The following is a 13717-nucleotide window of genomic DNA, read 5'->3' as shown; positions in this document are numbered from 1 at the left end:
TCTAAGTGCTAAGAGTGAACAATAATGAAATTAAAATGCATTATGAAGAGACATCATGAAGCTCTATTGATTCTGATGAAGAGATAATTATTCAGAAATGATAAAGATAAAAAAGAATCAAACTAATAGATACAGGAATGAAACACACGTGCAGAAACAAATTTTGTAAATGCTATTAAGAGAAAATTACAAAATATTTTCTTCTCAGTCAAGATCTTGAAACAAATTCTTTCTATTCTTAAAGTATTTCAAACATTCAGTTCACGATATTACTTAAGAAAACTACTTCAAATGGTTGCTTCCTGAGTAAGTAACTTTTCTGGGCTCCTAGATTCCACAGTGAATTATGAAACTGTGTTACACTAGAATGTTAAATCTAGAAATATGGACGATCCTGAATTCCAGAACAAAATAATTTTCCAATTTAAAATTTGTGATCATTTAGCCAATCATCTTAATTATCACATAATTTCTGTTACCATTTTAAAATTATGTGGGGAGTTTTCTCTGGAGAGAACTACAGTTATGGTCACAGTGTAGTTTTAGATGAGATCAGTCTTGTAACACTTCCTCCAACAAGAAAAACGTATTTCAACCTATTTCAATGGTGATTAAGAAAGAATTCACAGAATGAAATACAGTTTTGCAGGATAATGGTGTGATGTTCATTCATGAAATCTGTACTTACTTTTTGGGCCACGTGATGTCACTCTAGGCCACGATATTCTGTTTCAAGAGGAATACACGAATCGTTTTTTTCCCAGGGGAAGAATACGCTATTCTTTTTCACTCACTCCGTGATGATCAATGGCGAATACAGCAGGATGGGACTGACGTAGTCAGTTTATTTCTCTTAATTTTGAAGCAATTTACATGACTCAGAAAGAGATCAAGTATTGGAAATGTTGTACTCAGGTGTAAGTGTTCCAGAGGGCCAGCATCTACTGCTTTCACTTCTGTTCTTCACAATCTGGGCAGCGGGCAGCGGGCAGCTCCACTACTCGGTCCCGGAGGAGGCCAAACACGGCACCTTCGTGGGCCGCATTGCACAGGATCTTGAACTGCAGCTGTCTGAGCTGGTGTCTCGCCTGTTTCAGTTGGATTCCAAGGGTCACGGAGACCTTCTGGAGGTAAATCTGCAGAATGGCATTTTGTTTGTGAATTCTCGGATCGACCGGGAGGAGCTGTGCGGGCGGAGCGCGGAGTGTAGCATCCACCTGGAGGTGATCGTGGACAGACCGCTGCAGGTTTTCCACGTGGAGGTGGAAGTGAAGGACATTAACGATAATCCCCCGGTGTTCCCAGCTGCACAGAAGAATCTGTTTATCCCAGAATCCAGGCTGCTTGACTCTCGGTTTCCACTAGAGGGCGCCTCGGATGCAGATGTCGGAGCCAATGCTCTGCTGACTTACAGACTGAGCCCCAATGAGTATTTCTCGCTGGACGTACCACCCAGCCACGAGCAGGTAAAACCTCTTGGACTTGTGTTACGCAAACCTTTGGACCGGGAAGAAGCTCCGGAGCTTTACCTATTGCTCACCGCTACCGACGGAGGCAAACCCGAGCTGTCTGGCACCGTTCAGTTACTCATCACGGTGCTGGATGCCAATGACAATGCCCCAGTATTCGACAGAACACTCTATACAGTGAAATTACCAGAGAATGTTCCCATCGGGACGCTGGTAATTAACCCCAACGCCTCAGATTTAGACGAAGGTGTGAATGGGGATATTACTTACTCATTCTCCAGTGATGTTTCTCCAGATATAAAATCCAAGTTCCACATAGATGCTATGAGTGGGGCAATCACAGTGATAGGACGTATTGATTTTGAAGAAAGTACAACTTACAAAATTCAAGTAGAGGCAATTGATAAAGGTTCCCTACCACTGGCTGGCCACTGTACAGTTCTTGTGGAAGTTGTGGACGCTAATGACAACGTTCCACAGTTAACTGTGAAAACTATCTTGCTCCCTATTAAGGAGGATTCACAACTTGGGACAGTTATTGCCCTGATCAGCGTGACTGACCTAGATGCAGGCGTGAATGGACAAGTGACCTGCTCCCTGATGCCTCATGTCCCCTTCAAGCTGGTGTCCACTTTCAAGAATTACTATTCTTTGGTGCTGGACAGTGCCCTGGACCACGAGACTGTATCTGACTATATGCTGATGGTGACCGCCAGGGACGGAGGCTCACCTTCGCTGTGGGCCACGGCCACTGTGTCCGTGGAGGTGGCTGATGTGAACGACAATGCACCGACTTTTGCACAACCGGAGTACACAGTGTTCGTGAAGGAGAACAACCCGCCCGGCTGCCACATCTTCACGGTGTCTGCACATGATGCAGACTCGCAAGAGAACGCGCTGGTGTCCTACTCTCTGGTGGAGCGGCGTGTGGGCGAGCGTGCGCTGTCGAGCTACGTGTCTGTGCACGCGGAGAGTGGCAAGGTGTATGCTTTGCAGCCACTGGACCACGAGGAGATGGAGCTACTGCAGTTCCAAGTGAGCGCACGTGACTCTGGGGTTCCGTCCCTGGGTAGCAACATGACGTTACAGGTGTTTGTGTTGGACGAAAATGACAACGCGCCCGCTCTGCTGGGGACTGGGACGGGCGACGTGGGCTTAGCGGTGAACCAGATGGTGCCTTGGTCTGTAGGTGCTGGCCACGTGGTGGCTAAGGTGCGAGCAGTGGACTCAGACTCAGGCTACAATGCATGGTTATCTTATGAGCTAAAGACGTCGGTGGGCGGTGCTCGCAGCCCATTCCGTGTGGGTCTGTACACTGGCGAGATCAGCACAACTCGTGCCCTGGATGAGACAGATGCACCGCGTCAGCGCCTCTTGGTGCTGGTGAAGGACCACGGGGAGCCAGCGCTGACTGCCACCGCCACAGTGCTGGTGTCTCTGGTGGAGAGTGGTCAGACCCCAAAGACCTCTTCGAGGAGCTTGGCGGGTACTGCCAGCCAGGAGGGAACGCTGGTGGATGTCAACGTGTACCTGATCATTGCTATCTGTGCGGTGTCCAGCCTGTTGGTGCTCACGTTGCTGTTGTACACAGCACTGCGGTGTTCTGCAGCACCCACCCAGGGCGACTGTCAGTCTGGGAAACCCATGCTGGTGTGCTCAAGCGCAGTGGGGAGCTGGTCATACTCGCAGCGGCGGCGACAGGGGGTGTGCTCTGGAGAAGTTCCCCCCAAGACTGATCTCATGGCCTTCAGCCCAGGTCTTCCTCCGTGTCCTGGATCTGTAGGAGTGGGAGAACCACCGGGTGTTTTGGACTCCCCTGGGAAGGTAGGTTCTCTTAGAGTTTATTTTCTTATTTGTTATTGAATTATTTTTATCAGCCCCATGGTACATTTGAATAGGTTTTCTTTTCATTTTTCTATAACTCTACCAGACTTTAAAGTTTTTACTTTTAATCCCCCAAAAATCCAAACTTTTAAGTTTGGAGCAGACTTGTGTTTTGACTTTCTTAAGGAGAAACATCATAAACTGTATATTAGGCAGACATTATTATGGGTGAAATTAATTTTTAGTACCTGTAATGATTGCTATTGAATTGCTGGTGCTGAGTTGTGATAGTACTTGAAAACTGATTGGTGTTACATCAAATGCAGTTGTTATTCAGTAAGCATGAGCACTACTCTATCGTTTATTATATATTTACTCTAAATCATTTATTTATAAAATTTACATTGTAGTTTGGAATGTTCTATTGTTTATAATAAACCCTTAAGTTTGTTGCTGCATTTTATTCCTCTGAATGAAGACTTTCTTGATATGGTTGGTCAGCACTGCTCAGTATCTGAAATAAGTAATTTCCTTAAAATTCTGGAAAACAATTTCTCTATTTGGGAATCAAGGACAGCCACAATAGTGATTATAAAAATGGAAGTAAATTTTATTTTAAATAAAATATCTGTTTCCCCCAAAGCATACGCATGAGGCATGCTTCAACAGTCTGTTTTTTCCATTTTACTTCATTCAAAATGAATAGTTTCTCAGCTCCTGTCATCAAACCCATGTCTATCAACACATGTTACCTTGAATTCAGACTTACACTTTCATATATTTGTATCTGCATGCTTTTCAGCTTCCATGTGTAATTGATCTTGGGCATAGGCATTCTGTGTTGTATGCAATTATGTGTTTTTGATTGAATAGTGCTGTAAATGTCATTCCTCCCCTCAAATTTCTTCTTGCCTCTTAGATTTAATTTTTTGAGCACTGAATTATAAAATTTATTCATTATTACTCATGAGTATATTGATTAACTGGTAATTTAGTCCCTTATGTTAACTTGAGTCTCTCCAGATGATGGGCTGTCATATGCTAATTTCAGAAGAGCTTTGAACATCTTACTCATTTATATTTTGGAGTAATCAGGAAACACGAATACACTGGGATCCAGGGAGGTTGGGACTGAAAAAGGCTGGCAAGTTCAAAATAGAGATGAAATTATGAAAGACACTTGGATATTTTGCCCAATAGCTGATTCTGTATACTCCTTTAGGTAATAATCCTCAATTCAAATCAGAGTCGTGAAACCAATAATGAAATTCCTCTTATACTAGTTCTTCTCAGGTGGTAGTGACTAGATAGGACAAATTAAGTTACTACCCAATCATAGGCAGCTTTGAATTTGAAAGGGATACCATAAATAAGTATTTAAGACCGCAGATATGAACTGACCCTGTCTCAGGCAAATTGAGTCTACCCTTAGTCTTAGTAATGCTGACTGCATTAGTAACACCTGGAGTCCTTGTTGAACATTTTGGTTAAAGACTGCAGAATTTCCTAAATGGGTAGGATGGGCAAATTTGCATTATAGAGCACATCCCAAGTGATCTTATCCTACTCAAGTTTTAGAGCAGTAACCCTATTCAGTAGCTGACAAAGTAATTTCCTATTACTTAAAGCAATGTAACTTAACTAACTCTTATTTTTAATTCAAGATTGGAGATCCATGTGGAGATATTTATGTTACTACCTGGCATAAGATGCACCTTAGCTAGAACTGGATTTTGTTTGGGGCATCAATGTGTATTGAAATGAATAGTCAATTATAAACTTATTTTCAGATTCCAGATAGTAGCTCTAATTGAACATTAGTATTGTAGATGGATGAATAACTCGTTACATTCAAATGTATACCTTATAAGAAAATAGGTACATAAGCTGATGGATCATTTCTGTCAATTTTCTGCTTATAAATATTGTTCTATTGCCCAGTTTTTAATAATGACTAAAATAATCTAAATTATTAATTTTTAAAAAAATGTATCTTTTATAAGCCATAACATTATTAAATCCTTTGGACAGGATCAAAGTTTCTATTATAATTAAGATTTCAGTTTTTGTAAAAAGAGAAAACTGAAGATTTTAAAGCAACATAGATCTATTAGTGGAGAGTTTTGCTTTCTGAATATTTGATTCCAAGAACTTTGAGAGAGGAAAAAATATTTTTACTGCAGGCAGTGAGACAAACTTTATTGACACTGATAAAACTATTAGATAAATTACAAAACTGTGTCTTTTGAGAATTTAAAAACTTAAATGTAATAAGGATGTAAGCTGTTGTCTCTGAAAGTGAAAGTTGTACATTTGTGAATTATACTCATAATTAAGATTCTTTTTGCTCATAGAAGACATCATAAAGTGAAATTTCTCCCCATATAAGTCATTTCTTAATAAAGTTACTTTCCTGTCTTCTTCAAGACAAGAAGCACCCTCTCAGCATGTCCAATAGCAGTGACAAAAGCATTGTAGAGTGACACCATTCTATACATAATAATTTTTCCTGAAGACCAAAATTTGTTCTTGAGAATCACGAAAACAAATGTGGCCAAACTGAGGCTAGAGAATAATTCCTACTCACGAAGCACTCATTCTTCTTGAAGTACTATCCCAGGCACTTAGAATACGGTAAATCACACACTCAACATTTTACTATTATATTATGAAGGTGGAAACTGAAACATGTTGAGGCTGAATGGCTGGTGATGTAAAGTCATATTACTAGAAGGTGGGATAATAAAAATCTAAATGGAGAAATGTCTAATGTTGAAGCCAATAATCTCTCTACATTCTAGTGATGACTGGAATTTAGGAGTTGCAAACACCTCATGGGTAATTGGTGCTTGTGGTTAGTGTCAAAATAAGAATTATTGAATCTTAAAATAATGACAAAGTGAAGTAAGTATCATAACTTGAAGAGACCTACACTTGTCATCCTATGAAATACTTGTACACAGTATGCAAAATTGAGGGCATTTTGAAATTAAGGATAATCATGTGGTTAAAGAAGGAATTAGTTCTTCAAAGTTCTGTGTTAATGAAAACGTTGCGCCTTGAATCAAGTCATTATTATTATATACAAGAGACTACTATAAGGGTTTGAAAGGCCATATGGATAAATATAGAAATGAGATGAATGAAAAAAAGTTAAACTCATGGAATTGTACTTACACATTAAGCCACCGGATGTCGCTGTCGTCCACAATATACGTAGCTTTGAAGAAAAAAGGCATAATCCTCTGTCTTTCAAAGACTAGGGAAGTAGCTATTTTCTTAGATCTCAACCATTTCGATGAAAGATGGAAGTAAGAAATCGGACAGGAAATGTCAGAGTGTGTGTGCGTTCCATTCAGAGTATTCCTAGATTTGTAAGTGAAGAGAAATGTATGACGCTGATTGCCAGATCCGGCTTTCCGGGAGCCCGGTGTCTGTTGCTTTCGCTTCTGTTCCTCGCAGTCTGGGAGCCAGGAAGCGGCCAGCTCCACTACTCGGTCCTGGAGGAGGCCAAGCACGGCACCTTTGTGGGCCGCATCGCGCAAGACCTGGGGTTGGACCTGGAAGAGCTGGTGCCCCGCCTATTTCGGGTGGCGTCCAAGGACCGCGGGGATCTTCTGGAGGTAAATCTGCAGAATGGCATTTTGTTTGTGAATTCTCGGATCGACCGGGAGGAGCTGTGCGGGCAGAGCGCGGAGTGTAGCATCCACCTGGAGGTGATCGTGGACAGACCGCTGCAGGTTTTCCATGTGGAGGTGGAGGTGAAGGACATTAATGATAATCCTCCGATGTTCTCCGTAACAGAACAAAAGATCTCAATATATGAGTCTAGACTGCTTGACTCTAGATTTCCGCTGGAAGGTGCTTCCGATGCAGATGTTGGAGAGAACGCAATGCTCACTTATAAACTCAGTTCGAACGAGTTTTTCATTCTGGATATTATAAGCAAAAAAGACAAAGGCAAATTCCCAGTGCTTGTTCTGAGAAGACTGCTAGATCGTGAGGAAAACCCACAGCTTAAGTTGTTACTGACGGCAACAGATGGAGGCAAACCTGAATTCACAGGATCTGTCTCTGTGCTCATTTTTGTGTTAGACGCCAATGATAATGCCCCTACCTTTGACAGATCTGTTTATGAAGTGAAGATGTATGAAAATCAAGCGAACCAAACGTTAGTAATATGGCTAAATGCTACTGACACGGATGAAGGAATAAACAAAGAAATGGTGTATTCTTTTAGCTCTTTAGTTCCACCCATCATACGAAGAAAATTTTTAATAAATGAAATGACAGGAGAAATAAAAGTAAATGATTATATTGACTTTGAAGATAGAAATATTTATGAAATTCATGTAGACGTTACAGATAAAGGAACTCCACCTATGGTTGGTCACTGTACCGTCCTAGTAGAAGTTCTTGATGAAAATGACAATTCCCCTGAGGTAGTTGTCACTTCTTTGGCTCTCCCAGTAGAAGAGAATGCTCAAGTGGGCACCGTCGTTGCTCTAATTAGCGTGTCTGACCAAGACTCTGGAGCCAATGGTCAGGTGGTTTGCTCCCTGACACCCCACATTCCCTTCAAACTGGTGTCCACTTTCAAAAATTACTATTCATTGGTGTTGGACAGCGCCCTGGACCGAGAGACCATATCCGAGTATGAGTTGGTGGTGACAGCTCGAGACGGGGGCTCGCCTTCGCTGTGGGCCACAGCCACCGTGTCCGTGGAGGTGGCAGATGTGAACGACAACGCGCCAGTGTTCGCGCAGTCTGAGTACACCGTGTTCGTGAAGGAGAACAACCGGCCAGGATGCCACATCTTCACGGTGTCTGCACATGATTCGGATGCGCAGGAGAATGCACGGGTGTCCTACTCTCTGGTGGAGCGGCGGGTGGGTGAGCGTACAATGTCGAGTTATGTATCTGTGCACGCGGAGAGCGGCAAAGTGTACGCGCTACAACCTCTGGACCACGAGGAGCTGGAGCTGCTGCAATTCCAGGTGAGAGCGCGGGACTCTGGTGTGCCACCCCTGGGCAGTAATGTGACTCTGCAAGTGTTCGTGCTTGATGAGAATGACAATGCACCCGTGTTACTGGGACCTTGGACACAAGGAGCAGGTGGCACTATGCGCGAGCTGGTGTCTAGATCAGTTGGTGCTGGCCACGTTGTGGCAAAGGTGCGGGCGGTGGACGCAGACTCTGGCTACAATGCGTGGCTGTCTTATGAACTGCTGCCTGCCAAGGGCAGCACTCGAAGTCCATTCCGCGTGGGACTGTACACTGGCGAGATCAGCACCACGCGCTTGCTGGATGAGGTGGACACGGTGGGTCAGACCCTGCTGGTTCTGGTGAAGGACCACGGTGAACCGGCACTGATGGCCACCGCCACAGTGCTGGTGTCTCTGGTGGAGAGTGGTCAGATGCCAAAGGCCTCTTTGCGGGTATCAGTTGGAGCTGTGGACCCAGAGATGGGGCTGGTGGATGTCAACGTGTACCTGATCATAGCCATCTGCGCAGTGTCCAGCTTGTTGGTGCTCACACTGCTACTATACACGGCATTTCGGTGCTCTGAGGCACCCAGTGAGGACATATGCTGTGATCCTGGGAAGCCCACGCTGGTGTGCTCCAGCGCAGTGGGGAGCTGGTCATACTCTCAGCAGAGGAGGCAGAGGGTGCGCTCTGGTGAGAGTCCACCCAAGACCGACCTCATGGCTTTCAGCCCTAGTGTTCCTCCTGGTTCAGGTTCTGGCGGTGGAGTCCAACAGGAGAGCTTCGAGAATGTGAGTACGTTAATACTCTGATTATCTTTCATGCCCGCTAACATCGCGGACATACTAGTTCACCAATTTATTATAAATTCATTGTTTTCTTGATTTTTTTTTCTTTTTGCCTTTCTCTTTAGATGGTTTATTGAAAGGCTACTGCAAGTCTAGCCATCTTCATCACTTTTTACTAGTCATCTAGAATATTCCTAAGGAATATTCTTCAGTTGCTAAATGTAATAAAAGTAGCAATAATGAAATAGGATAAGCCAATGTTTCCTTTTGCTTAGGAAAGTTAAGTTTGCTAGGAAGAAGGCAAATATCATGATGGGAAATGTAGAATGTGGTCAAGGTTCCAATCCACTTCTCAGTTATCCAACAATTGCATTCTTCCTACTCTTATTCTAATTGATGTCCTTCATTTCTTATCTTATCTTATGCTTATGTAATCAAAACTGCCACCATTTTATTTTATAATTTGTGTTTAAAACATGTTTATTTTTTAACTTACTATGATCTTTAAATTATCTGTCACTAATGGAGATGAGCATGGTTGAGACAGCTTCATTTTATATAAAATTTTTTTCTTTATAATCAAAGGCATGCTTTTTTGGGGTGGTAGTTGCAGTGGGTGGAGTTTTAGCTTTGCCTATGGAGGTCGTTTCAGGGTTTTTATTTTTTATATTTTTGGTCATTAGTATCCTTGTATTATCAAGCATTTTTTAATAGTCTACTGTTTTAGGTGGACAATGTTTTCTTACTAACGTGATGTCAATTCTGTTTAATTATCTTTTAAACTAATTGCTACTTTCCTCCAGTTTAATTTATTGAACTCTTCTACTTATTTGGAAGATTTATTTGGGCATGGATCATACTCATTTTCTTCAGCTCTTAGCACTTGTCATGAAGTTGTACTGAAATATTTTAGAGTAGGAAAATTAACACTTTGTGCTTTCAGTTTAAGAAACTCTTCCCACAAATGGTGAAGTGCAATACTGTTGATTGTACTTAGCAAGATGCATGGTCTTCAAAATGACATTAATAATTTACACTTAGGAATAATGAAATATCAGTAAAGCACTTCCACTTGACTACCTTGTTGTTGATCACAGGTCAGAATTTAACACAGTATGCTCCAGATACATTTAACAAAAAGTATATTTTGTCTTGGCCTGGGATTGTAGCTCAGTGGTAGAATACTTGTCTAACACTCACAAAACCCTGGGTTCAATTACCAGCACTGCAAAAAAAAATTGTGTTCTTAGCATCATAACCATGCAAGTTGTTTTATTTAAAGAAATCCCAAATAACTTGTAATTAGACCTGTAATGATGTGTATTAGTGTATTAAATAGTGTGGAAGGTTAATTACAAATTTGTTCTTTTGGACTTCAATTACAAATGAGATACCCTTCGATTCTGCTGTGTGAATACATATGTACATATGGAAGGAGAGCCAAGTCATAGGATAAAGTCCATAGAAACACTATGAAGGTGTTAGTGGCAATTTTCTATTTTGAAAGAGGAACTTTGGGAGGATGATTTCCAGCAAGATGAACATGAGGAAAATCTTTAGAAAAGGGGTTACCATCACCCATGCCCTCATGTATGATGTAGGAATCTCTCCATCTATAGCTGTAGAACAAGAGCTAATGTTGGTGATTATATAGTAAACCACACCACTATATAAGCTATTTCTATTTGTTGGGCATGGTGTGAAGGGCTTAATATACATCTTTTCATTTAATCTTATAATAATTTGTAAAGTAGTGTACATAGAGCTAACTAAATTTTAAAGATAAGGGAAACTGGGATATTTATCTATCTTGTCCAATTCCAACTAGTGCATAATGGAGATAATATTCAAATACATATCTTTCACAATCCAGAGTCATTCTTTTATTCATTGTAATGTAGAACTTTCTTCAGTAAATCTTTTCTCTGTTATCAAATAGTGCTGGTTATGAAAATTAAGTGCAATCCCTATACCCAGGAATCCTCCTTTCTGTTTTGCTTTAAAAAAGCCTTCCATGGTTACATTAATCATTAACTTTGTATAAAGCTATAATTGAGGTGGGCATTATGATTTTTTATGTTGAAAGAGTTTTTCTTAGGAGCATCCATAATTATCACCTGTTTTAATCAATTGCTACATTGAGATAGGCATTTACACGATTTAATCAGTAAGTAATTAAGAATTGAATTATAAGAACAATGGATCAATTGCTTAAAAGTTGATAGAGATAAGAAGAGTTATTTAATACATGAGAAACATCGTAAGACTGTGTTTTTCCAATATTCTTGCAGAACACCAAAGTCAAATGTCACATAGAAAAGTAACCTTGTTCATTCTTTGTCATGAATAAGGATAGTGTTTTAGAAAAGTATAAGGGATAATGATGATTTCAAGAATTCTGAACATGGGGCTGGAGACATAACTCAGTTGGCAGAGTGCCTGTCTGGCAAGCACAAGGCCCTGGGTTAATCCCCAACACTACAAAAAAAGAAAAAAAAAAAAAAGAATCCTGAACATGGTCAAAGGATTCAAGAAGTGTTTACAATGTTTTATACTTCATTAACAGCTTTGAAGGTATTGGTTTCTCAAGAAAATCTTTAGATGTGTGTAGATCTTTTTCAATTCCGTCTTCATTAGTCTTATTGTTGGCTGAGAGGCTTGGGCCAATTGAACAAAGCATTTGAAATTGTGTTTACTTAAATAATTTGTCATGATAGAGCAAAGTCATCCTCATTCAGTATAGATCCTATAGTGGTTGGATATTGAATTTTAATGAGTTTACTGAGGTTCTGTGAATGGCTACAAAATTTATTTCTGTGTTTTATGTTTTCAAGAAATAATAGCACTAATAGAACATAAACTATGCACTCTAACTAGGACTAGCAGAACACACAGGTAGCACTTAAATTTAACCAAATTAATTTAGAAAAGGTCTAGAACAAAATTCCATAGTCTTCAGTTTATTTTGCAAAGTTAAAGTTATTGATGATAATGATATGACTTGTTTGCATTAGTCTAGAATCAAATTTTAGGCTTTTCCGCAAAATGAGTTTGAATAAAGCATCTTTCTCTGGGTGGTTTAGATGATGACACCTAAAATATCACAACCAATGCAAAAGATGGGTCATTGACTCACACACCATATCAAATGTTTTAGTGATTTGGTGTTTGCCCAGTGCCACTTTGTATAGTCACAACATACCATATTATCGAAAATTGACACCTAAATTAACATCTGGTTTTAATTAAAATATACAATATTATCATGTATCATGAGTAACATTTCTCATCTTTATATCTGTATTTAGAAAGATGCCTCATTGTGCCTAACATCTCAATTCCCAGTTTCTGTAATGAAGTGGCTGGAAATCTGTTCCTTCTTTTGTTAAAAAATAAATTTGACATGTTTCAAATGTCATTTTAAATACACTGTTAAATACACTGTTTTAAATACACTGTTCAAATGTTGTATTTGAATTAAAATTTATATGACTGATTATTTGACAGGTGTATAATAGAATTCAGAGCCATAAAAGTTGATGTGTCTGCTAGAATTTTCGTTTACTTCAATAGAAGTTTTAATGTTATGACAATATTGGGAAGAGTAAATCTGAAAGAAGTTGAAATGAAATCTCTAGTAGTAGAATGTATTTTGAAAGTCAAGATAAATGAAAATATCAACAAAGAAGCATGGTGATCATTTTTTCACATGCCATTGCAATATTTTGAGATTGCAGACAAGCCATCAAAATGAACACTGAGGCAGAAAATAACTTGACTCTTAAAAAACTATATAAAATAAGCAACCTTATATAACAAAATATTCAAGCTAGAATTTTTATTCTGAATTACTTTCTACTCTTAACTTTTGTTGTATCATTTCTTTTTCCTTCTATGTTCTAAGTGGTTATAGGAAGACAAAGAAAACAATCAAATTAGTGTCAGGTAATGAAAACTCACATCAACAATTCTGATTTTCTGTGATATCTATACACAATGGAATATTACTTAGCCATAAAGGAAAGTGAAATTATAGCATTTGTCTTTAAATAGATGGAACTGGAGACTATCATGCTAAGTGAAATAAGCCAATCCACCAAAAGCAAAGGCTGATATATGGATACTAACACACAGTAAGTCGGGGAGAGAAGAATAAAAGTTCACTGGATTAGACCAAGGGGAATGAAGGGAAGGAAGCGGGGATAGGAATAGGAAAGACAGTAGAATGAATTGGACATAAATTTCCTATGTTCATGTTTAAAAAAATGATAGTAAAACTCATGGACAACCAGAAGAATGGGTTCTTAATTAGAATAAGTTATCCTCTGTGTATGTATAATATGTCAAAATACACTCTACTGTTATATAATTCCAAAAAGAACAAAAAATTCCCATTTTTACTTAGTATTTTATGAAATTCCATTTCCAAACTCTAAGATGATGCCATTTAGTTGAATAGTTTATGTTCTGTTTGAAACACATCTTCAGGCACTCAGAGGAGAGTGCCTGAACACTTCAAACAAACAAATCACTTCATTTGTTCTGAATGAATTTGTTATTGAAATTCCCAAATTCTTTAACACAAGCCATTTTAATTACTATTTCTTTACTGGATTGAGAAAACAAATATTGGTGACTTGGAAATAGCAA

General features: G+C 39.6%; 2 protein-coding genes across 2 annotated transcripts in view; both read left to right on the top strand.

Annotated features, from left to right (window-relative positions):
* LOC306664320 (uncharacterized protein) overlaps positions 1-13717 on the top strand; it is a 241121-nt gene that overhangs the window by 43180 nt on the left and 184224 nt on the right. The window lies entirely within an intron of this gene.
* Positions 6604-9091, top strand: LOC306663803 (protocadherin alpha-10-like; the record flags this gene model as incomplete). Its single annotated transcript, XM_079144379.1, has 1 exon — positions 6604-9091. Exon 1 carries the CDS (start codon positions 6686-6688, stop codon positions 9089-9091), a length of 2406 nt encoding a protein of 801 aa, XP_079000505.1. The 5' UTR covers positions 6604-6685.

This window comes from Sciurus vulgaris (assembly GCF_902686455.1).
Source record: "Sciurus vulgaris genome assembly, chromosome: 6".
Lineage (NCBI taxonomy): Eukaryota > Metazoa > Chordata > Mammalia > Rodentia > Sciuridae > Sciurus > Sciurus vulgaris.
This window is presented reverse-complemented; position numbering and strand designations above follow the sequence as displayed.